The sequence below is a fragment of the Paroedura picta genome, chromosome 3, assembly GCF_049243985.1.
Source record: "Paroedura picta isolate Pp20150507F chromosome 3, Ppicta_v3.0, whole genome shotgun sequence".
NCBI classification, from domain to species: Eukaryota; Metazoa; Chordata; class Lepidosauria; order Squamata; family Gekkonidae; genus Paroedura; species Paroedura picta.
In genome coordinates, this window is record NC_135371.1 from 6108701 (window position 1) to 6132714 (window position 24014).

At 49.4% G+C, this 24014-nt stretch overlaps 2 protein-coding genes and 3 non-coding genes across 5 annotated transcripts in view; 3 read left to right on the forward strand and 2 right to left on the reverse strand.

Annotated features, from left to right (window-relative positions):
* Positions 1 to 206: 206 nt before the first annotated feature.
* Positions 207 to 9421, reverse strand: LOC143834023 (uncharacterized). The gene is made up of 4 exons (XM_077330523.1): positions 9318 to 9421; positions 5479 to 6361; positions 5161 to 5281; positions 207 to 3539 (listed from the first exon to the last, which is right to left on the reverse strand). Exons 2-4 carry the CDS (start codon positions 6274 to 6276, stop codon positions 2671 to 2673), a joined length of 1788 nt encoding a protein of 595 aa, XP_077186638.1. The 5' UTR covers positions 6277 to 6361; positions 9318 to 9421; the 3' UTR covers positions 207 to 2670.
* A 2943-nt stretch (positions 9422 to 12364) lies between these two features.
* The window catches only part of LOC143834457 (uncharacterized), a 61592-nt gene continuing 49942 nt past the window's right edge, over positions 12365 to 24014 (reverse strand). Inside the window, exons 9-10 of the mRNA XM_077331280.1 lie at positions 22511 to 23440; positions 12365 to 13308 (exon numbers count right to left, since the gene is read on the reverse strand). Coding sequence (XP_077187395.1) covers positions 12380 to 13308; positions 22511 to 23440 — 1859 coding nt within the window. The 3' untranslated portion in view covers positions 12365 to 12379. The remainder of the gene's footprint in view (positions 13309 to 22510; positions 23441 to 24014) is intronic.
* TRNAM-CAU (transfer RNA methionine (anticodon CAU)) lies at positions 18319 to 18390 on the forward strand. The gene has a single exon. It is a non-coding gene; the product is annotated as a tRNA-Met (tRNA).
* Positions 18653 to 18724, forward strand: TRNAE-CUC (transfer RNA glutamic acid (anticodon CUC)). Its single transcript has one exon. It is a non-coding gene; the product is annotated as a tRNA-Glu (tRNA).
* On the forward strand, positions 18910 to 18981 carry TRNAE-UUC (transfer RNA glutamic acid (anticodon UUC)). Its single transcript has one exon. It is a non-coding gene; the product is annotated as a tRNA-Glu (tRNA).

Sequence of the window (24014 nt, forward strand, 5' to 3'; positions counted from 1 at the left end):
TATATAATTATGTGCAAAGATTGACATTTAAAATAGATATATTATATCCTAAACATTAAAACAAGAACTAAACGGATTGCCTACAATTCTGCCCTGGGAAAGAGGTGGGTGGGTGAGGGATAATTATAAATGAGCCATCCAGGAAGGGCTGTCTATAAAAATTAAAATCAGAGTCCAGGGGCACCTTTAAGACCAACAAAGATTTATTCAAGGCGTGAGCTTTCGAGTGCAAGCAGACTGTGAACTTCCATCATGACAGTAGGAATACAATGCAAAAGTTAATTCTGTTAAATTAGTAAACTGTGTCACAACATCCAAATACAGCCATATGATAAATCTCTGATTTTGTTGTGCTATTTCAGACCAACACGGCTACCCACCTGAATCTATAAAAATAAGGTAGCAGTAGTAGTTGTTCTTTGTACCCCACTTTTCACTGCCTGAGGGAGTCTCAGAGGGCCTTACAATCACCTTCCTTTCCTCTCCCCACAACAGACAGCTTGGGAGGTGGGTGAGGCTGAGAGAGCTCTGAGAGAGCTGGGACTGCCCCAAGGTCACCCAGCTGGTTGCATGTGGAAGAGGAGTGGGGAATCAAACCCAGCTCTCCAGATTAGAAGTCATCGCTCTTAACCACTACACCTAGCTGGCTCCACTAGGATTCATTGTTGGTGCTTACATTTCCAGGACATCCAGCTAGGAACATTCAGGGAGGGAGCTGTGAAAGAGTGTCTGTTTTGTATGCCAAGGATCCAGGGTTCAATCCCCTGCTAGATGGAACCTCCACAAGCTGAGGCAGTCAACCTTTGATGGGAGGTCAATTACAAAGGGAAACTTTGGCCTGTTTCTCAGCATCCACAGTATGGATCTATCTGGGTTGGGACAGCAGCTGAGAGTCATTCCCACCTTATACCGAATTGAACCTTATACAGAGTCTAGCAAGGACAATGTTGTCCAGTAAGTAGCTAGATTTGCCCACAGCTTGGAGAAAAAAGTGTGCTGCCCCTGACCTTATCCTGGACTACAATTCCCAAGAGGCCTTTGATGCGGACAGGGGCTCATGGGAATTGTGGTCCATTGGATTCTGGAGAGCCAGTTCAGCTTAAACATGTGTTCCACATCAAAAATTTCTAGTAAAAGGGGAGAGGAAGAATCAACCTTTTTAAAACCTTCACTTTCTCCAGACCAACCATCATCTTCACAAAACTATCTCTTTGCTCAATTTTTTTTTGAAACCAGAAAGCCCAGACACTTCAGATTTTCCACATAGCCTTGGTTTACAAATGCGATTTTTCATTATCTTTTTTTTTAAAGGCTATACTGACAACCCAACAGCTAACATCATTCATAGTCAGCCTTTCTCAACTTTTTTTTTACCGTTGAGGAACCCCAGAAGTGGTGTGATTGTGCAGAATATAGTTGGGAAGCACAGCTGTGTACACACCCACCTGGGGACCTTCCCACCCGCTTCAGGCCCTTCACAAATTTAAAAAATGTATAAACTATTAACTCCCACCCATTCAGAAAACCCTTGCAGAGCCGCCAAGGAACCCTGCTTGAGTAAGCCTGGTTTAATTGCTCTTTGGAAACAGAATATATTCCACACGCAAACACACATAGATTTTATATGGAATAATTTATTTCACAGAAAAAAACTCAATCAGATGACAGTAACACAGCATTTCCCCTGACACAATGGGATACGGCGTCTCTGCTTGCTATGCAGTTGTAAAATTCAGTTTGCCAAACACATCAATTACCTGCATTTTGAAATGGCCAAGAGGTATTCTGTCACACAAACTCATACCCTATGTTGATAGGCCTAATTGCTAGGAAGCTGTACTTTATAAATTTCTTTAGCGGAGGTGGCGGGAAAATTTTGATAAACAGAGGCGGTTTACAATTGCCCACCTGTGTGTAGTGATCCAATTTCCCTGCCAAGTCTAGCCAGGAGCAGCCCTGCTTTGATTCCAAGATCTAATGAGATTTGGCTAACTGGGTAATATAGCCATAAAGAATTCCGCACACTCACATCGCTGTCTGTCAAAGAACCTGATTCAAGAGGGTAGCCGTGTTGGTCTGGAGTAGCACAATAAAATCAGAGTCCAGTAGCACCTTTAAGACCAACAAAGATTTAAGCTCACGCCCTGAATAAACCTTTGTTGGTCTTAAAGGTGCTACTGGACTCTGATTTTATTGTGTCAAAAAACCTATTAGACCCCCAGATTTTATGGGCCTACTTCTCTCATCAGGCCTTGACTGACTGTTATCACGAAGAAGAAGAGTTGGTTTTTATACCCTGTTTTTCACCATTCGAGGGAGTCACAAAGGGGCTTCCAATTCCCTTCCCTTCCTCTCCCCGCAACAGGCACCCCTAGGTGAAGCTGAGAGAACTCGGACAGCTTAGTCAGAACAGCATTATGAGGCCTGTGACAAGCCCAAGGTCACCCAGCTGGCTGCATGGAGAGGAGCAGGGAATCAAACCCGGCTCGCCAGATTAGAAGCCGCTGCTCTTAGCCAATACACCAATCTGGCTCATCCTCCAAGCAGGGGCAAATTAGGCTGCTAGGGACAACCAGGGCCAAATGCGAAAGCTCATCTATAGCCCCCTCCCATGCTTCTACCAGCCAAGTCCAAGCCCAGCCACCCAACTGCAAGGTGGCCAGGCCCGGATTAAACAGTTCTTTTGACTCCCTTATGGGTTTTCTCGTGCGAGCGAAGGCCGGCCATCTGGCTGAACACCTTGGCACAGTGGGCGCACTTGTATGGCTTCTCGCCCGTGTGGATGCGCATGTGGGTCCTCAGGTTTCCCTTCTGGTTGAAGCTCTTCCCGCACTCCGAGCAGATGTAAGGGTTCTCGCCCGTGTGGATCCGTTCGTGGACGACCAGCTTGGAGGCCTTGGAGAAGCATTTCCCGCAATGGATGCACATGTACGGGTTCTCCCCCCGGTGAATCCGCTCGTGGATTGTCAGGTAACACTTCCGGTGGAAGCTCCGCCCGCAGTCCAGGCACCTGTACGGCCTCTCCCCCACGTGGCCCTTCACGTGTTCCCGGAAGGCGGAGCTCTGGCCAAAACTTTTGCCACAGGAGTTGCATCCATAGGGAGCCTCCAGGGCGTGGATTCTCAGGGGTTCCTTGGCGCTAGAGACGTGGCTGAAGCTCTTCCCACATTTGAGCACTTTATTGTCTCCCGGGTCGGCTCTCTCGTGCATAACGTGCTTCTGTCTGTTAGTGTCGCACGACAGGTGGGGTTTCTCTCCGGTGTGGACGTTCTGGGGTTTCGTGAGGTTGGAAGATGCGTTTTTTACCCCAGGGTAGGAGACCGTTTCCTGTACTTGGGCTTCTTTTCCAGCTTCTGCACAGAAAATGGATTCCTCTACAGCCCTCTCCTCCTGTAGCTTTCCCTGCTTGCTCACAGCCAATTTTTTCATATTGTTCTGGAGGTTTTCCGTTCGTCCCAAAGATACGATGTTTAGCGCCGTTCGGTCAATGCCTTCTGGATGGAGGCGAATGCCCTCATGCTCCCACTGTTGCCTATTACCTGCAGGAATTTAGAGAATCACAGAGTTGGAAGGGACCTCCAGGGTCATCTAGTCCAACCCCCTAAATGCAGGACCTACCTGCCCACCTACAGTGGCCCCAATTTCATACTCCAGTGATTCCCACACACACACACACACACCATGGTGACCCCAATTTTGTGTCCAAATGATCCCCCCACCCAAAATCTCCAGCCTGGAGGAGAGTCACCTACCATCCCACAGTGGTAATTAGCAATTACCTGGGTAGGCAAGGAAGGACCACAGAGACAAATCCTGGCACATCCCTTTCTGCCCACCCACTGACAATCTGCCTAAGTTCACAGAATCAGCATTTCTGTCAGATTACGATCCAGCCTCTGCTTACAAACTTCCAAAGAAGGAGAACCCAGCACCTCCCGAGGAAGCCTCTGTCCCACTGAGGAATCACTCTGTCAGTAACTTCTTCCAGATGTTTAGCCGAAAATTCTTTTGAATTAATTTAAACCCATTGGTTCTAACCCGACCCTCTAGGGCAACAGAAAACAACTCTGCTCCATCTTCTATATAATGGCCCTTCAAGTATGTTTCATTTAATATATTTATAACCCTCACCCCCCACCAGTCTATGATGACACAGAAGAAGAGTTTGTTTTTATACCCCATTTTTCTCTACCAGGAGTCTCAAAGTGGCTTACAATTGCCTTCCCTTCCTCTTCCTAAAACAGACACCCTCCGAGGAAGGTGGGACTGAGAGAGCTCTGAGAGAACTGCTCAGTGGGAACGGCTCTGAGAGAACTGTGACTAGCCCAAAGTCACCCAGCTGTCTGCATGTGGAATCATGGGGAATCAGTGGGGAATCAAACCCAGTTCAACAGATTAGAAACTGCCACTCTTAACTGCTTCATCAGCCTTCCTCAACTTTTTTACTGTTGAGAAACCCCTGCAACATTCTTCAGGCTTCAGGAAACCCCAGAAGTGATGCGACCATACAGAACATAGTTGAGAAGCATAGCTGTGCACATCTTGTGGTCATCCACAAGAGTAGCGATCCTCAACCTGTGGGCTGCGGACCACATGTGGTCCGTCGACTAATTGGAGGTGGGCCGCGAAGGACGCCTTCTCCCCCCCCCCGGCCCTTTATTTCATCCCCCCCGGCCCTTTACAACACACTTTGGGTGTCCTTGTCTCCCATCACTCCCAGATGGGACTATCTCGTTGCAGAGAAACAAGCTCAGGGTTCCCACTGATTTGTCATTGTCATGAGTTAAAATGTCCATGAAAATAAAATGTTCCTTATGTTCATTGTTGTGGCGAGTCTGTATCTTATTTTGAAGGGATGTTTAAACATTACCAGAGCGATCAGAGAGTGTTAGGGCAGTGGTTGAGAGTAGAGGAGTAAACTATCCCCCCCCCCACCGGGCCTCAGTATAATTGTCAAGCGTTGAGTGGTCCCCGGTGATAAACAGGTTGGGGACCACTACACAAGAGGAATAAAATCCCAGGAATAAAACTTTGACAGCCTAAAAGATGCTGCTGGAGTCAAAAACTGTTCCGCTGCTTCAGAAGCAACCTGATGACTCAACAGAATCCACGATCCAGTAAGATGAGGCAGTGTCCCCTAATCACAGGCCCTTTACTTACTTGGCAAAGGCAGTGCTTTGCTATACTCTGGAGTTGCTTCCCTTCCAGTCCAGGCATCCGGCAGCGGAACCTGGCTGGCCTCGGAAGAATCTGCAGCAGCCTCCACAAACGGAACCGAAACCTGGAAGGGAAACAAAACCAGAGAGAAAGAGAGAGAGGAGTTAGTTTTTATACCCCACTTTTCTCTACCAGAAGGAATCTCGAAGCGGGTTACAATTGCCTTCCCTTCCTCTCCCCACAACAGGCACCCTGCGAGGGAGGTGAGGCTGAGACGTGAAAGCAACCAGAAAAAGGCAAACCCTCGATGTCAGACCTCACCTGGGCCTCATAATCCGGAGCCTGCAGCTCTTCAAATCCCTCGGTGCCCAGCTCTTTAGCTTTCTGCTGCCGATTCTCGGCCTCATGCCTCTGCTTCAACAAGTAATCCTCAGCCAGGGCCACGGCCTCAGTGCAGGATCCGGGGCCCTGTTCCTGGACCCAGCCCTGCATCTCCTGGGGCAGGACGGTCAGGAACTGCTCGAGGATCAGCACTTCCAGAATCTCCTCCTTCGAGTGTTTCTCCGCTTTCAGCCACTGGCGGCACAGCTCCCGGAGTCTACTATAAACCGCTCTCGGCCCCTCCGCCTCTTGGTAGCAGAGCCGCCTGAAGTGCTGGCGCCGCCTCTCCCTCGCGACGGCATCTCTTCGCAAGATGGCGGCCTTCACCTTCCCATAATCCTCTCTGTCTTGGGCGCCGAGGCCGCTGAAGGCCTGCTTGGCTTCTCCGCTGAGGGCTGGCAAGAGGAAGCTGACCCATTTGTCTTGAGGCCATTGGCACGCCGAGACGACTTGCTCGAAGGAGGCCAGGAAGGCCCGGGTGTCCTCCCACGGCGTGGGCTCCTCGGCCATCTGTGCGTTCCCCCATTCGGAGTCAGAGGCCTGCAGTTTCCTCAGGAACTCCTGCAATTGGGCCTCCCAGCGCTGTTGCCGCCTCTCCCTCGTGTCGCATTTCATTTCCTGCGGTGTTGCCGCTGTCGGGACCTGTCTGATGCTCCTAACGTGTACAAGCTGCGGGGATTTTGCCGCTCCTCCAGCTGCCAGCCATAGTTTCGAGGCTGCTGCAACCTGCTTCTCCATTTCTACGCTTTGGCCTGTTTTTCCCAGCAGCAGGGAATTCTCCAAACCAACCAGCAGGAGGCAGTGGTGAAGCTGCAACCGGTTGCTAGGATCAAACATAAAAAAGCATCAGGGCTGCTGTTTTGTAGTGGTTAGAAGCAGGAGATAAAGACTTCCTGGTCCTGGGTTCGAATCCCACCGCTGACACAATAAACCCATTATCCAAAGCCAAAATCCATGTAACTTTTTTGGAGAGATGTAAATATGGCTGATACATAGCTGGTATCAGACTGAACTCTCGGCATTATGGGAAGAAGCCAAAATGGAAGGGACCCAGTTGTAAAGGTTTCATCAACCAAACATTTCTCCAATGTCAAACCAAAGTAAAAAGTCCCTTCAAAGGCCACAAATGAAGGAAAAAACATAACAATTTGTATATGACCAAAACTGGCAAATAATTTTAGCTAAGGCACAAACAATTAATATAAGCTGACAAGTGGGTAGCCTCGTTGGTCTGAAGTAGCAGAACAAATTGAAAATCCAGAAGCACCTTGAAGACTAACCAAGTTTTATTCGAGGGAGAAGCTTTCGTGTGAACACCCACTTCCACAGATGGAAATTACCAGCCCTTACAGAGTGAGCAGGAAACTACCAGCAAAATGAAGACGTTTAACAGATTCAAGGTCCAAGCAGGAATAACAATCTTAGTTCATAAACTGGCTTTTGGGAGTACGAATTAGGCACATGTCCCAGATTCTCTCACCTCCAGTTGCAATCAGTCAGATTAGTTACAATCTCTGGCAATATTTATTGCATGAGACAGCAGAACAAGCCCACTCTGAAGGGTTGTTGTACAGGTTACTGAGGCTTAATGTCTAACAATGCCTCTAAGGCTGACAGGCGGGCAGGGCGGACGTAGCCAATATTTTCTTCTATGTTTAACAGGGATTTGCTGCCACAATTTTTTATTGTAATGCTTTATTTTACTGATAATATTAGAAGAAGAAGAAGAAGAAGAAGAAGAAGAAGAAGAAGAAGAAGAAGAAGAAGAAGAAGAAGAAGAAGAAGAAGAAGAGTTGGTTCTTATATGCCGCTTTTCCCTACCCGAAGGAGGCTCAAAGCGGCTTACAGTCGCCTTCCCATTCCTCTCCCCACAACAGACAGCCTGTGGGGTGGGTGAGGCTGAGAGAACCCTGATATCGCTGCCCGGTCAGAACAGTTTTATCAGTGCCGTGGTGAGCCCAAGGTCACCCAGCTGGTTGCATGTGGGGGAGTGCAGAATCGAACCTGGCATGCCAGATTACAAGTCTGCACTCCTAACCACTACACCAAACTGGCTCTAATGTAGACATTAGAAGCCACTAGGGTGACCAAACTCCACGCAGAGCTGGGGACCCCCAGAATGACAGCTCATCTTCAGACTAAAGAGATCAGCTCCCCTGAAGAAATTGGCTGCTTTGGATGGTGGATCCCACTAAAGTCCAAGTCCCACATTTCTTAGGCTCCACCCCCAAATCCCCATGAATTTATTAGTTTATTACCGTCAGCAATTGACTATCTATTTGCCCATTTTTCTCTTAATGTAGACATTCACATTTTCATTGTGATCAAATGTTTGCCTTGCATTTCAATCTCAAGTGAATACAACTTAACCCAAATTGACTCTCCCAAGTTTTGTTAGCTATGAAAATTGGGATTAACCACAAATCTCCTGGCATGGAGGAAATGCCCCAATGCAACAGGCATTAACTTTCCTAAGAAGAGTACACAAGATAAAAGCACCCATAGAGAGTGAGGCATCCCAGATTCCTTCAAAATGCTAGAATAACTAAGACTGAACTTGAGTCCAGTGGAACCTGCAAAACCACCAAAGTTTTATTCGAGCTTTCACGGGCAAGATATCTTCAGATGTCTGAAAAAGTGGGCATGCCCACGGAAGCTTGAATAAGCTCATTTAAGTTCAGAGTGTCATTTTGAACTTCCAGGCCTTGCCGTTGCTGATCTAATGAACTTCCAAGGCAGAATAATGGTATAAAAAATCACTGAATTATAGTTCAGACTCAGGTGGGGAGGATCTGTGTTGGTCTGAAGTTTGAGTCTAGTGGCACCTTTAAGATCAACAACATTTTATTCAAGGTGTTTCTGATCTTAAACACAGATCCATGTTTCACAGAAGAAGCTCCCTGGAATTAGATACTATATAGAAACTGAACCTCCACATTCCAAGGCAGCATACCTTCAAATATAAGGGAGGTAGTGCTGTCCTCTGTGCCTGGCTTGTAGCTCTTTTGGGTGGCAACTGGTCAGCCATTATAGGTTTTGGTGGGGTTTTCTTTTACACCCTAACCATATAATCCCAGATTAAAGTGGGTCACCATGTTACTCTAAAGCAGGGGTAGTCAAACTGCGGCCCTCCAGATGTCCATGGACTACAATTCCCAGGAGCCCCCTGCCAGCAAATGCTGGCAGGGGGCTCCTGGGAATTGTAGTCCATGGACATCTGGAGGGCCGCAGTTTGACTACCCCTGCTCTAAAGGCACAGGGCAAACTTTGAGTCCAGTGGCACCTTTAAGACCAGCAAACCTTTATTCAAGGCATCATAAGGTCTTATGAGCACACATCTGAGGAATAAAACTTTGCCGGCTTTAAAGGTGCCACTGGACTCAAAACTTTGTTCTGTATAAAATCAGAGTCCAGTGGCCCCTTCAAGACCAACAAAGATTTATTCAAGGCCTGAGCTTTCCAGTGCAAGCAGGAAGAGTGCTTGCACTGGAAAAGTGCCTTGAATAAATCTTTGTTGGACTTAAAGGGGCCACTGGACTCTGATTTTGTTTTCTTGTGCTGCTTCACACAGCTACCCACTTGAATTTGTTCTGTATAACCCTACACAGGAGGGGCAATCTTGAGGAGGAGGAGGGGGAGTTAATTCTGGAAGGCAAGTGCGGCTTCCCTTCTTTTCTCCTCCGGGAGAATTCAGTGTTTCCCTCCATCCTCTGGAGACGAGGGATGCTGTTCTCCATCACTGCGTCTCCCCTTTCCTCCACAAGGTTCCCAAAACTCACCTCCCTTTGCAAATTTGGTAAGGCAGCAGCAGCAGCAGACCCTCTCCGGAGGGGAGACCCCGCAGCAGCTCCGGAGTACGGAGGAGGCAATTCAAAAGCCAGATTCCCACCAGGAAGAATAAGGAAGAAAGGGCACCGGAAGTGGCTTCACTAGACTCTTCGTGACGCCACTTCCGGCGCTCCCCGAAGCGCGATTGGTGGTTTTAACCCTTTGGAGGGAGACCCCCTCGCCCTTTTGGTGCAGAAAGAGGTTCAGCGCCTTTGGATCTCCGCAGTCTTTCTTGCGTGCTTCCTCTGGAGTTTTCTTGCCCATCTTTCTGCGTGCTGGGCGGTGGGTTTGTTGTGGGGTGGGGAGGGAAAAGAGCCCAGGAGCACCTGAAAGACTAGCAACATTTTTGGCAGGGCAAATTCAGAGCACCTTGAAGACCAGCTAAGTTTTATTCAAGATATATATGTTTGGTTGGTTTTCAAGGTGCCCCTGATGGACTCTGAATTTGTTCCACTGCTTCAAACCAACACGGCGACCCACTTGAACATTTGTGGCAGGGGAGGTTGTAGGGATGCCAGCCTCCAGGTGGGACCTGGGGATCCCCTGGAATTATAGTCCGTCTCCAGAGTAGAGATCAATCTCCCTGGGGAAAATAGACGTTCTGGAGGGTGGTCGCAATGAGGGTTGGTATATAAATCAAATAAATAGTAAGGATGCTTTGGGCTGATCCTGCGTTGAGCAGGGGTTTGGAGTAGATGGCCTCCTTGCCCTTCCCAGGCCTCAACCCCAAATCTCTAGGAGTTTCCCAAGTTTGATCCCGCAACTTTATGCCTTCATGCCTTGCTGCTAGCCAGGGGGGAACTGGCACTTCTACATCTCCCCCAAAGGTAAAATACAGACCTTGCTCTACCAGGAAATACAAAATCGGGGGGATGCCTAGGGCTGCCAACCTCCAGTTGAGAGTCTGGCACTCCCTCCAAATTAGAAATGGACTCCAGACTACAGAGATCAGTCTCCCCGGAGAAAATGATTGCTTTGGAGCATGGATTCTGTGGCACGGAGATGGGGCTGCCGGCTCCAGGTTAGGAAATACCTGGAGACTTTGGGGGTAGAGCCGGAAGTGGGGCAGGGAGAGACCTCAGTGGAGTGAGGAGGGGGAGTCGGGGTTGACAGCGTGTTATTTAGCATGTGCAAAACTCCCAGGGGCGTCTCAAAGGCTAACAAAACGTGTGGCAGTTTATGAGCTTTTCTGAGTCACTGCTCCCTTCTGCTGAGCTGTTACTCAAGGAAGCACCGTAGGGTGGGCAGGTCCCCCCCCTGCCAATAGATGAGAGATGCAGGGTAGCAGATCCAAGCTGAGAAACTCCAGATTTGGGGATGAAGCTCGGGGGTGGGATGAAAGTTTGGAGAAAAGAGGGCGCTCACAAGGGGTAACATGCCATGGAGTTCACGCTCCAAATCTGCCCCTTTCTCCAGAGGAAGTGACCCCTGTAGCGTGGAGATCTGTTTCCAACCTGCAGCTGGCAGCCTTTCTAGCACAATGAGGAAGTCCAGATACATCTGGCCACACTGGTACATGGCTATGACGTGACTGCAAAGGATCATAGAATTAAAGAGTTGAAAGGGACCTCCAGGGTCATCTAGTCCAACCCCCTGCACAATGGAGGACACTCACAACTACCTGCCCATCCACGGTGACCCCAGTTTTATGTCCAAGTGATCCCTCCAATGAGAATCTCCAGAATCCAGCCTAGCCTGGAGGAAATTCGCCTATTATCCCACAGTGGCAATCAGCAAATCAGTTCAGTGTTTTACTAACCATTCCGACTTTTTTCTTTTTCTTTTTTGTCATATTCCATTTAAGAGCTTTTCAATAGCCATGAGGTAATAGGAGGGGACTTTTTCCACCAGTAAGAGTTCGGCCCTGTGTTATTGGGGGTCTTTTCAAACTTGTGGATTGTAAACTAAACATGAGCAGGCAGTGTGATGCAGCGGTAAAAGAGGCGAATGCCATTTTGGACTGTATCAACAGGGGCATCACATCAAAATCACAAGATATCATAGTCCCATTGTATACGGCACTGGTCAGACCACACCTGGAGTACTGTGTGCAGTTCTGGAGGCCTCACTTCAAGAAGGACGTAGATAAAATTGAAAGGGTACAGAGGAGAGCGACGAGGATGATCTGGGGCCAAGGGACCAAGCCCTGTGAAGATAGGTTGAGGGACTTGGGAATGTTCAGCCTGGAGAAGAAGAGGTTGAGAGGGGACATGATAGCCCTCTTTAAGTATTTGAAAGGTTGTCACTTGGAGGAGGGCAGGATGCTGTTTCCGTTGGCTGCAGAGGAAAGGTCACGCAGTAATGGGTTTAAACTACAAGTACAACGATATAGGCTAGATATCAGGGGGGGGGGGGGAAATTTCACAGTCAGAGTAGTTCAGCAGTGGAATAGACTGCCTAAGGAGGTGGTGAGCTCCCCCTCACTGGCAGTCTTCAAGCAAAGGTGGGATACACACTTTTCTTGGATGGTTTAGGATGCTTAGGGCTGATCCTGCGTTGAGCAGGAGGTTGGACTAGATGGCCTGCATGGCCCCTTCCAACTCTATGGTTCTATGATTCTATGATTCTAAACTACCTTTGTGTTCTTAGCAACTGGTTGCTAATGGATATTTACTGTCATTTCAGACATAACCATTTTACTCTGCTTTACTTTGCTCTGGTTTGGCCTCACTTGGAGTCCTGTGTTCAGTTTTGGGCACCCCAGTTGAAGAGGGATGTAGACAAACTGGAGCATGTCCAGAGGAGGGCAACAAAGATGGTGAGGGGTTTGGAGACCAAGACGTATGAGGAAAGGTTGGGGGAGCTTGGTCTGTTTAGCCTGGAGAGGAGACGACTGAGAGGGGATCTGATAGCCAGCCATCTTCAAGTATTTAAAGAAGGATAAGGAAGGAGGGGAAGGGAAACATGTGCTGAGGCCTGGATCCTTGCCAGAAATCCTCACCACTTAAAATAAAAACACGCACAACGACATAGATCTTTTTGGGAAGTACAATTCTCATTCTTCTGCTTACAGTCATTTTGACACCACTCTCACATGGGTTTGTGCATGTGAAATCAGGCTCGACCGCTGAGAAAAGAGTTTCCCACAGTCTGAGCATTTGTGTGGCTTCTCGCCCGTGTGGATCCTCTGGTGCCGCATGAGGACCGAACTCTGACTGAAGCTCTTTCCACAGTCCGGGCATTTGTAGGGCTTCTCCCCTGTGTGGGTCCTTCGGTGTGTTCGGAGGCTGGAGCTGACGATGAAACATTTCCCGCAGTCCGGGCATTCATATGGCCTCTCTCCCGTGTGGGTTCTCTCGTGGGCCACGAGGTTTCCTCTCTGCACAAAGCTTTTGCCACAGTCTGAGCACTGGTAAGGCTTTTCCCCGATATGTATCTGCTGGTGCATGAGGAGGGCGGAGCTTAAGCTGAAGCATTTGCCACAGTCAGAACATTTATACGGTTTTTCTCCCGTGTGGGTCTCCTCGTGCACAATGAGCCTGGATCTGTGAATAAACGTCTTCCCACACTCAGCGCACTTATGCGGCTTCTCTCCCCTGTGTGCTCTCTCATGCGCCGCTAAGGTCGACCTATCAAGAAAGTTTTTCCCGCACTTGGTGCAGCAGTGCAGTTTTTCTCCCGTGTGGGTTCTTTTGTGGACAATGAGGCCTGACTGATGCGTGAAGCTCTTCCCACAGTCCAAGCACCTAAAGGGCTTCTCACCCATGTGGGTTCTCTGATGCGCATCAAGACTGGTTTTGTGGCGGAAGAGTTTCCCACAGTCTGGACATGCGTACGGCTGGTCGGCCGTGTGCAGCTTCTGATGCCTGTAGAGATGTGAGCTCAAACGGAACCGTTTCCCACAGTGGGCGCATTGAAAAGGCTTCTCTCCTGTGTGGGTCCTCTCATGCGCGACAAGGTTGGATCTGTAATGGAAGCTTTTCCCACACTCCAGACATTTGTGGAGTTTCTCAACCCCGTTTGTTTCATCACATGGGACGAGGATTGAGTTTTGGTTGCAGCTTTTCACATATTCTGTAACACCATCCTCGTCGATATTATGGATTATTTCATCTGTTTTGTTTCTTAGATTTATCTGGAGCTCGCCTGAGTCACTCTGTGCTTTGTAAGCCACTAGGCAAGAAGTAGATTTCTCAGACCTCTTCCATGCTGTGTTTCGATGCTGGCTTTCAACAACCTCTCCCTGCTGATGGAACAAGTCGATTCTCTCTTCAATACATCCTGATGACGTCTTTTGCTTTTTCTCATGTAGGGGGCTTCCCAGGATGTCCTCTGTCTCATTCAAAGATCCGTAACCTCAACAAAATAGAAGGACAATGTCATAAGAACATAGTGAAGCCATACTGGACCAGGCCGATGGCCCATCCAGTTCAACACTCTGTGTCTCATGGTAGCCATAACCAGGTGCCTCCAGGAGGCAGCTTAGTCCAATGTCGCTGTCCCCCAGCCCACCCTGGGGGCTGGAAGATCAGCTGATGAAGGAGATTGGCTTCCAACGGGTGCAGGGTCTTTTTGGTCGTGGCTCCACTGCTGTGGAATGTTCTAGAACAGGGGTAGTCAAACTGTGGCCCTCCAGATGTCCATGGACTACAATTCCCACGAGCCCCTGCCAGCATTCGCTGGCAGGGGCTCGTGGGAATTGTAGTCCATGGACATCTGGAGGGCTACAGTTTGACTACCCCTGTTCTAGAACATCAGAAATGCTGTGTCACAGTGGACCAAAGGTCCATCCAGTAGTCCAATATTTTGGGTTGGAACCCAACTAGATGCAAGGACTTTTTAATGTAGTCCTATGTTGTATTTTGAGCCTCTTGTGGCGCAGGGTGGTAAGGCAGCAGAAATGCTGGTCTGCCCATGAGGCTGGGAGTTCGATCCCAGCAGCTGGCTCAAGGTTGACTCAGCCTTCCATCCTCCAAAGGTTGGTAAAATGAGCACCCAGCTTGCTGGGGGGTAAACAGTGATGACTGGGGAAGGCACTGGCAAACCACCCCGTATTGAGTCTGCCATGAAAACGCTAGAGGGCGTCACCCCAAGGGTCAGACATGACCCAGTGCTTGCACAGGGGATACTGTTACCTTTACCTTTATGTTGCATTTTAATTATGTTGTTAGCCGTCCTGAGAAGCTGGCGAGGGGTGGGAAACAAAGCTTATTAATTATTAATTAGTCCATAATTGGATTTATATACCACCCGTCCCAGCCAGTCAACTTGGGGCGGTTCACAACCATTAAAAAATTGTTCCATTTTCCTCCATCGTACAGAAGCACAAGATTAACCCTTATTCATATTCATATTGTTTGCAAATAGGGTGAGTTGGGAAAGACCTGGAAATTTTGGAAACGGATCCCGAGTTAGAGCAGTTTGGGAAGGGCAGGGATTTCAGCAGAGAATAGGACATCATATAGATTTAATGTATGTCTGGATAAATTTAACTTTGATGTCACCCGTCCTGAGCCGAGGAGGGAAGGCCACAATATAAAATTATTAATGATTATTAAGTCATAAAGCCCACCTTCCAAAGCTGCCATTTCCTCCAAGGGAACTGAATTCTGTCGTCTGGAAACCTGTTGTCATTCCTGGAGATCTCCAGGGGTTGCCTGGAGGTTGGCAACCCTTTTTGCAAACCACGGGCTCCCAATCGGCAGCTTCCTTCACCGTGCGGAGGGGCCCGGCACAACGTTTAGGTCAATCCTCCTTTGAAAGTACCGAGACGGAGGGGAAGAATCAGGCTTTAATCCGGATTAAAAGGATGCGACGCTGCCCCTCCGTTTCCAAGCAAGCTCTTCTAGGCAAGCGCTTAACCGAAGCCGGCGGACCTTTCTCCCGAGCAAAACGGGCGCAGGATCGGAACCGCCCTCCCTTCGGTTTGGAGAAGCGGAGTGACACCGAAAAGGGGAATCGCTCCTTCCCGGTGTTTAGACTGTAACAAGGAGGGGAATTCTATAATTACATATCTTCTAAATAATATATATTTGGAAGAGTCCGGTTGCGCATCCTTGTCGGCTCTGCCCGTTTCTCCCCGCCGCTTTGCACGCTAAGCTCGTGCAATCAAACCCCGTTCACACGGGGCGGGGGGGATCGACCCGGATCTTGCACGCGTTTGACCTCGGAAGCTCCGCGCCGCACCTTCCCTCGGGCCGGCCGAGCGAGAGCAAACGCGCCTCCTCTCGGGAGCCCTCTGCTGGCCGCAGCCTCGCCCGAGCCACGCCCTTGACGGCGTTCTCACGATCAGGCCGGACGCGTGTCTGATTCTCCCACTCCCCCCCCCCCCCGACCCAAACAGGCGTCCGAGGAATTTAAACGCGGATGCGACTCAGGTCTCTCCCCGCAAATCGGACCTTGCTGCCCGAGAGAGGCTCGTCGTAAATTCTTGCGGGCACGGAGAACGTGGGAATCTGCCTAGTCTGGTTCTCTCGTTCCCTCCTGTTGTAGAGATGCCGCTATTCGCGGGCAGGTTTGTAGGCATCTGCAGAGGAGGTGCTTTGCTGTTGTGACACGTGAAATGAATGTTAATAGAACAAGAAGAGAAAAGGGAAGTCGTTACTCGCCCTGAGCCAACCAGGAAGGGCGGGCTATGAAAATACATTTGTTATTATTAGGAAGGAGAATCTAATTCGGGGAGCAAGGAGAAAAGGTGGCATTCTTTAATACAGGGGTAGTCAACCTGTGGTCCTCCAGATGTGCACGGACTACAATTCCCATGAGCCCCTGCCAGCGTTTGCTGGCAGGGGCTCATGGGAATTGTAGTCCGTGCACATCTGGAGGACCACAGGTTGACTACCCCTGCTTTAATACACTTTGGAGGGCCGTATCAGTCAGGACGGATGGGGTGGCCAACTTATCCCTGGGGAACACCTGGAGATTTGGGGGGAGGGGGCAGGGTTTAGGCAGGGGAGTTAGGGGTAGCATTCCCCAGATGAGACCTGGGGATTCACAGCTCATCTCCAGGTGACACAGATCAGTCCCCCTGGAGGAAAGGGCTGCTTTGAAGGGCAGATTCCATAGCTTTATACTCCACTGAGGACACTCCCTGCCCCAAATCCCGCCCACTCCCGGCTCCACCCCCAAAGTCTCCAGGTATTCCCCAACCCAGAGATGGCAACCCTATCTCAGTGGGGCACCATGCCCCAGAGCACCCTCCAAAACGGCCATTTTCCCCCGAGAGACGGATCTCTGTAGTCCAGAGGTAATTTCTAATTCTGGGGGATTGCCAGGCACCAACTGGAGGTTGGCAACCATCGGCATCACCCTACAGTTTTGTAATCCCTGGTAGAGCAAGTTCTGCATTTTGCCTTTGAGGGAGATGTAGAGATGCCAGTTTCCTCCCTGGTTGATGTGGGGACAGAGTTGCCACATCCAGTTTGGGAAACTAGATTTAGGGAAAGGGTTGTGCACGGTACCATAGAGTCCTTCTCTCTAGAGCAGCCATTTTGTCCAGGGGAAGTCTCTCATCTGGAGATGGGCTGTAATTTCAAGAGACTGTAATTTCAAGAGACCCCAGGCCCTTTACAACCGTGTGGTAAATTGGATTATGATTCCATGTTAGGATTATAGCAGTGGTTCTCAACCTGGGGGGTCGGGATCCCTTTGGGAGTTGAACGACGCTTTCACAGGAGCAGCTTGGCCGGGGAGGGGGGTTGCCATCCACACAACAGCCTTGCGGGGTAGATCGAGATAGAGCGTTCATCTGTCTGAAGCAGCGGAAAAGAGCGAGATCAGCATGGTGGGACAAGAGACAGAACCGAACTGAGAAACCCTGGAAAAAAACAATTTGTATACAATCATGAACAATGGATCTTCACGCCGTTGGTCAGTTTTGGTGTAATTTCTGTGAAAGAACACTTGCATAATTTTAGGGTTGGGGGTCGCCACAACATGAGGAACTGGATTAAAGGGTCACAGCATTAGGAAGGTTTATTAGGAAGGTTAACCACTGGATTATGGGATTGGCATTTAATTGTAGCATATGTCTTTAGGTACACCATCATCCTCATATTGATTTTAGCTTTCCTTATTTTTGGCTTTATGTGTGTGATGTATTGGAGACCTAGCCATTGTGTAAGTGACAGGCATCAAGCAGCTGAAGAATGCGGTGTTTACTTATTCTTATCGATGGCGATCATACCTAAAGGTAAAGGTAAAGGTCTCCCCTGTGCAAGCACCAGGTCATGTCTGACCCTTGGGGTGACGCCCTCCAGCGTTTTCATGGCAGACTCAATACGGGGTGGTTTGCCAGTGCCTTCCCCAGTCATTACCAGTCATTACAAGAGCCATTGTGTAAGTGACAGGCATCAAGCCGATGAAGAATGCTGTGTTTACTTATTCTTATCGATGCCGATCATACCCATGTATATTTAATTGCATTTTACAGTTCTGTCACTGCGCAAATGGATGTGAAAACATAATTTGCAATCGGTCCACGTGATGGCATAACTCTATTATAATAAAGGTGGTTATTTGATTCTACAGCTGGTAGCTTAGCTGTCAGCGGATTTTCATCGACGTTACTGCTGGCAGCATCGTCTGTTGACTGACAGGTCGCATTCTCCATCGCCTGGAGGTTGGCACATAGAGGTCCATACCTTCATTATGTTCCTTGTTCCTAGCCAGTAAGGGAGCCCTGCCCATAGGTGTCTGCCCTTTGCCTGCCTTCAGAAGTGGACCGATTTTGCTGCTTCAAATCATCCTGGGAACAGTGCAGACAGGCCAGACTTTCCACGGTGCCTTCTCCTATGTCCAATTTATTAAAAAGGCTCAGTGGTGTTTAGCTAGGCATAGCGGGACCAAGGACTATCCCATTTCCTTCTCCACTCAGCCCCAGCCAGACACATACAAAGAAGGTCCCCGAAGGCATTCAAATTGCCATTTGGTTGACAGCCAGAAATATCTACCAGTTGTGCTGCAGAGGTGACACATCAACAGGAGCCAGAGAGGCACTCTCCTCAGGCAGCCAGCAGAGTGGTGCAGCGGAAGCGTGCTGGGCCCATAACCCAGAGGTCGATGGATCGAAACCATCCTCTGCTAACTGTGGGGCATTTGCTTTTTGCCTCCAAATATTTCCTTCCCCTTTTCACCGAGGAGGCTGATTTTAGTCACAGTTGCCAGGTCCTCTCTGTTATAGGGTTGCCAGCTCTGGGCTGGGAAATACCTGGAGATTTTAGGGATGGAACTGGGAGGGGTGGGATTTAAGGCGGGGAGTACACCGGTGGCTTGTCTATTCCTCGATTTCTTCGTGAAGGTTTAGCCTACCAGAAGTTGGAGCACAAAGACCATTTTCTTGTCTTTCTCCCTGGTGGTCTAGTGGTCAGGATTCAGCACTCTCACTGCTGCGGCCTGGGTTCGATTCCCAGCCAGGGAAGGTGAAATTGGAGTTCTCGGGACCTGATAGTTTTATTATTAGTACATCCTGGGTTCAAGTTCTGCCCAGGGAAGGCTTTTGTCACACGGGAGGAATCCATGCGAGAAGCTCATTCCACTCTTGCTTTCCGCATGGGGTTTTAGGCTATTAGAAGCTGGAATACAGAGACAGTTTAATTGTTTCACTCCCTGGTGGTCTAGTGGTCAGGATTTGGCGCTTTCACCGCCATGGCCCGGGTTCAATTCCCGGCCAGGGAAGGTTTTTGATTTATGCAGATGGCTCACCTACTCAAAATGTAGGGCATTTCCGCATTTCCACACATCAGGGGGGGAAAAGCTGAATGGCTTAGTGCCAAACATTATTACTCATCCCAGCCCCTCCTCACCTTTTAGGTCCCACGATGCCCGTAATTTCCCCCACCTCTTCCCATCCCTTGGAGCCCATACTGTTATCTCTTTATTATGACTCCTTTGGGAGAGTTTTGCCCACAATCCAGGCTGAGCTCTTTGCCTCATACCCACTCTTCCCCCACCCAATATTTGCAAAGCCACAGTTGGCACGTGGCACCTGTGGCAGTGCCGCTGTTCCCAAAAGTTTCAGGAGATAGCAGGCATGACGGGGGGCAGAGTTGCAACTGAAGGCTTCACAAATTTGGGGTGGGAGGATGAAGGGGGTTTCCCCCCGTTTAGAGGAGAGTTGCCAAAGGGGGGATCCCCAGGCCCTAGTGGTGGGGTCTGGCCTCCCGAGTGCAGCCTCAAAATGGCTTCCACAAAATGGTTGCCTCAGGAGGCACAGCCAGCCACAAAATGGCCGCCGCCGCTTACCTTCACCCGCACTGTGCAAACTCTTGTTGTGGCAGCTACTGCCGAAGCTAAAGCTAAAGCGATTTGGCTAAAGCCATTCGAAACGAAAGCTACCTTTAAAAAGCAAAAGCACCCCTAAAAGAAAACATGAGATTGGAACAAAGAGGTCCCCGGTAGCCACCTCCTATCCCGGAGCACCAGGTATTCCGGGATCAGTTCACGGCTAAGAGGGAAGCCATTGAGGCTCCATCTGGAATTGTGAGAGGAAGCTTTTAACCAGGGGTATTCAAACTGCGGCCCTCCAGATGTCCATGGACTACAATTCCCAGGAGCCCCTGCCAGCGAATGCTGGCAGGGGCTTCTGGGAATTGTAGTCCATGGACATCTGGAGGGCCGCAGTTTGACCACCCCTGCTTTTAACTCTCCTTGTTAGGCTAAGAGATCTGCTGGCTTTCAGAGCAGCTTTCACTGCTGTTGGCTGCTTTATGTCTGCCTTTTACTGCGGCCCTTTTAACAGCCACCCTTTTATGGCCGGCTGGATGGTTTACGGCTGCATCTCGTGGCTGCTGTTTTATTGTCGCTAGGAATTATGGGTAAGCATTTTATGGCTGCTCTTCCATTTGAAGTCATTATAAATTTATGCGATTTTATCTGCTTTTGATGCAAACTGCCCTGAGAGGTTTTTCCTCCCCCCCTATAAGGTGGTACATAAAACACTTTAAACCCACAAATAAAGACTTTCCATCACTCTGTCAGATTCCTGTTTTTGTTTGCTAACCAGGGAGATGAGAGGAAGGAAAAACAGAGAAAGGAGGCAGAACAAGAAAAAAGGAAGGAAGGAAGGAAGGAAGGAAGGAAGGAAGGAAGGAAGGAAGGAAGGAAGGAAGGAAGGAAGGAAGGAAGGAAGGAAGGAAGGAAGGGGAAATTAGGGAACAGAAAAGAGGAAGAAAAAAAGGAAAACTGCAGAACCAGACAGACAAAGGACAGAAGGGGAAACAGCAAAACACTGAAGAGGGGGGGGGGGGAAACATGACACTGGCTAGAGGAGTTTTAAGCCTCCCCTCACAACATTTTCTCAACCTGAAATAGCTCTTTGCCTCTCACCCACTCTTCCCCCACAAGTGGTAGTGGGACAAAAATAAAGAAAACAATTGCAGCTGGCCTCTTCTGGGCACAACCTGGAAATGAGTAGCTCTAGGAGTCATCAAAAACCACTATGGTTTTACCGCTGGGTTTCCAGTGATTCCTAGATCTACCCATTTCCACTTCCAGATTGTACCTAGAAGTGATGTACCGATATCAGTGACGTCATAAGCCCCCCATGTTCCTCCAACCCAAAACTCCCACTGGTTGCCAGGTTCACCCGCTGTGGAAACATGCCTTGTTCATTTGTACATGTGAGCTTTCCCAATAAAACAAATAGCGGTTCCACAGGAAGCTCATCTTTGGGGAGAGGCTTAATGCTTCTCATGTACCGAATTAAGTTTCCATGTACCTAAGAATTATTTCAACACAGCAGTCCACACCTGTCTGGTTTGACAGGGCTGAGAAACAGCATGAGACCCAGGGCTTACTTATTCTTTTCTGTCTCTTCACCTAAGGAGCTGACAGTATTTCCTTTAAACAATGCAAAGAACGCAATATTTGAAGAATATCAGGAGTCTGTTTATAGCTGTTAGTTACTGCGAGACGTACATTCCTTAGATATTTTTGGAAGAGCCTTTGAGAAAATAGATCAGAGATGAAATAAAGATTCAGAAGGCCGCCTTCTAAGGCTAAAAACAACAAATTGGACGGGGAGGGAGGGGAAGGGGCTATTTTTATCGCCTTCCGCCGGTTGTTGCGAAAGGATGTTACAGGGTTTTATTCTGTTTTACCGATTTTTATTATGTGAACTGCTGCGAGTCTCTGTGAAAAGCGGCGGTCAATAAATCAAATAATTAAAAAAAAAAAAAAAAAAAAACTTGATGACCAATAGTCACTATAGCCAATCTGATATAAATAGAGGGGAAGAGAAGGCAGTGAGGGCTCATGGGAATTGTAGTCCATGGACATCTGGAGAGCCACCTCTACTTTGGGCCTCCTCTGCTTTAGCGCCATTCCTACAATTGTGTAACCCATGGGATTTGTGAATGTTTTGAATGATGGGTTCTGTGCTATATTCCCCCCCCCAAAAAAATACAGGGCTTTTAAAATAATGCAGATTCTGCTTAAGTGGAAGCAAATCAGAAAATGATACCCTCAACACATATACACACTGACTCCCCACCCCTTGGATGATGATGATGATGATGATGTCTTCTGTTCAGTTGTGTCCGACCCTCGGCATTTCTATAGGAAAGTCTTTGCCATGCACCCCTGTCTCTGACTGCTTCTTTCAGCTGGTTCATGGTCACCCCTGCATCGGCTCCCTTGCGGCTCGTGGCGGGTGACAATATCACAAATCCCCATTAAAACCCCATAAAAACAATAATAACATTGCCAATATTACCGGCACGGCAAGAACGGCCGCTCAACTTCCCCCCCTCCCTCCCACCACTAGCGGGTGGAGAGGAGGTCCTGATGTTTTGCTTCGGGTCCAGAACCCAAGTCCCCGGGGGGGGGGGCATAGATCTATTATCTGCCCCGGCCTCAACCATAAACCTGGCGGAAGAGCTCCGTCTTGCAGGCCCTGTGGAACGTTGAAAGATCCCGCAGGGCCCGCAGCTCTCCCGGGAGCTCATTCCACCAGGTCGGGGCCAGGACCGAAAAGGCCCTTTTCTTCCCTTCTAACGACATAGCTGGTTTGCTCCTCTCTAAACAAACGCTCAAATGGTCCTTTCCTCCGCTGAGTGAGTTCTCTCGTGCGACGTGAGGCTCCCCTTCTGACTGAACCTCCTCCCGCACGCTGCACACTGGTACGGCTTCTCCCCGGTGTGGATCCGCAGGTGGATCGCGAGGTTTCCCTTCTGGCGGAAGCGTTTCCCGCACTGCGAGCACGGATACGGGTTCTCGTCGGTGTGGATCCTCTCGTGTATCACCAGGTTGGACTTCTGCGAGAAGCTCTTCCCACAGTGAGAACATTTATATGGGTCTTCCTCGGTGTGGATCCTCCGGTGCGCCGCGAGGTCGCATTTTCGCCTGAAGCTCCTCCGGCAGCTGGAGCAACCGAAGGGTTTCTCTCCCGTGTGGGTCTTCTCGTGCATAATGAGGTGACACCTCTGTGAGAAGTTTTTCCCGCATTTGGAACATTGGAACGGCTTCTCTCCCGTGTGGATTCTCACGTGTTTCCGGAAGACCGAGCTGCGGGTGAAGACTTTCTCACAGTGCGGGCACCTGTACACGTTCTCCCCGGTGTGGATTCGCTCATGAGCTCTAAGGCTTGAGCTGTGGTAGAAGGTCAGCCCGCAGGCCGCGCATGCGTACGGCTTCTCTCCGGCGTGGATTTTCTCGTGTGCCCTGAGATTGGAGCTGTGGGTGAAGCGCTTCCCACAGACCACGCACTCGAACGGCTTCTCTCCCGTGTGGGTCCTTTCGTGGACAAGAAGATTCGTGCTTCGGCTGAAGCTCCTGCCACACTCGAAGCAGTTGTATTGTTTCACTCCCGTGTGCGTTTTTTGCCATTTTAGGAGGCCTGATCTCGGTCCGAAGTTTCCTCCTTCATCGGCACATGCCTCCAGTCCCTTGCAATTGGGGTTTCGGGGTTCGTCCCTATCTAAGTTACCTTCCCAACAGAGGTGTTCCTCTTTCACACCCTCTACTGGATCATGTCTGCCCTCCCTGCCTGGGGCTTGCTGCCGACTCCCTAGTCTTGCTGCCCGTTTGCAGGAACAGAGAAGGTGGCTCCTTTCCGCCAATGCGTCTCTCGGTCTCATGGGCTCAGTCCCTTCCTCTAGAAGGGGATTTCCCAAATTCTTGTGCACCTGCCCAACATCTGCAAGATAAAGGAAAGAAATAATACGTGGAATTCACAGCTACAAGAAGCGCCACAAATGGCGGTGGTTACAAGCACAGGCAGCTTCAAGAGGGGAGTGGATAAACATATGAAGAAGAAAAGTTGGTTCTTAGATGCTGCTTTTCTCTACCCGAAGGAGTCTCAAAGTGGCTTATATTCGCCTTCCCTTTCCTCTCCCCACAACAGACACCCTGTGAGGTGGGTGAGGCTGAGAGAGCCCTGATATTACTGAAGAAGAATTGGTTCTTATATACCGCTTTTCTCTACCTGAAGGAGTCTCAAACAGCTTACAATCACCTTCCCTTTCTTCTCCCCACAACAGACACTCTGTGAGGTGGGTGAGGCTGAGAGAGCCCTGATATCACTGCTCGGTCAGAACAGCTTTCTCAGTGCTGTGGCCAGCCCAAGGTCACCCAGCTGGTTGCATGTGGGGGCGGAGCAGAGAATCAAACCCAGCTTGCTAGATTAGAAGTCCACACTCCTAACCACTGCACCAAGCTGGAGCAGAGGCCCATCTGTGACTCTTAGCCACAAGGTAAAGATGGAGCATTCT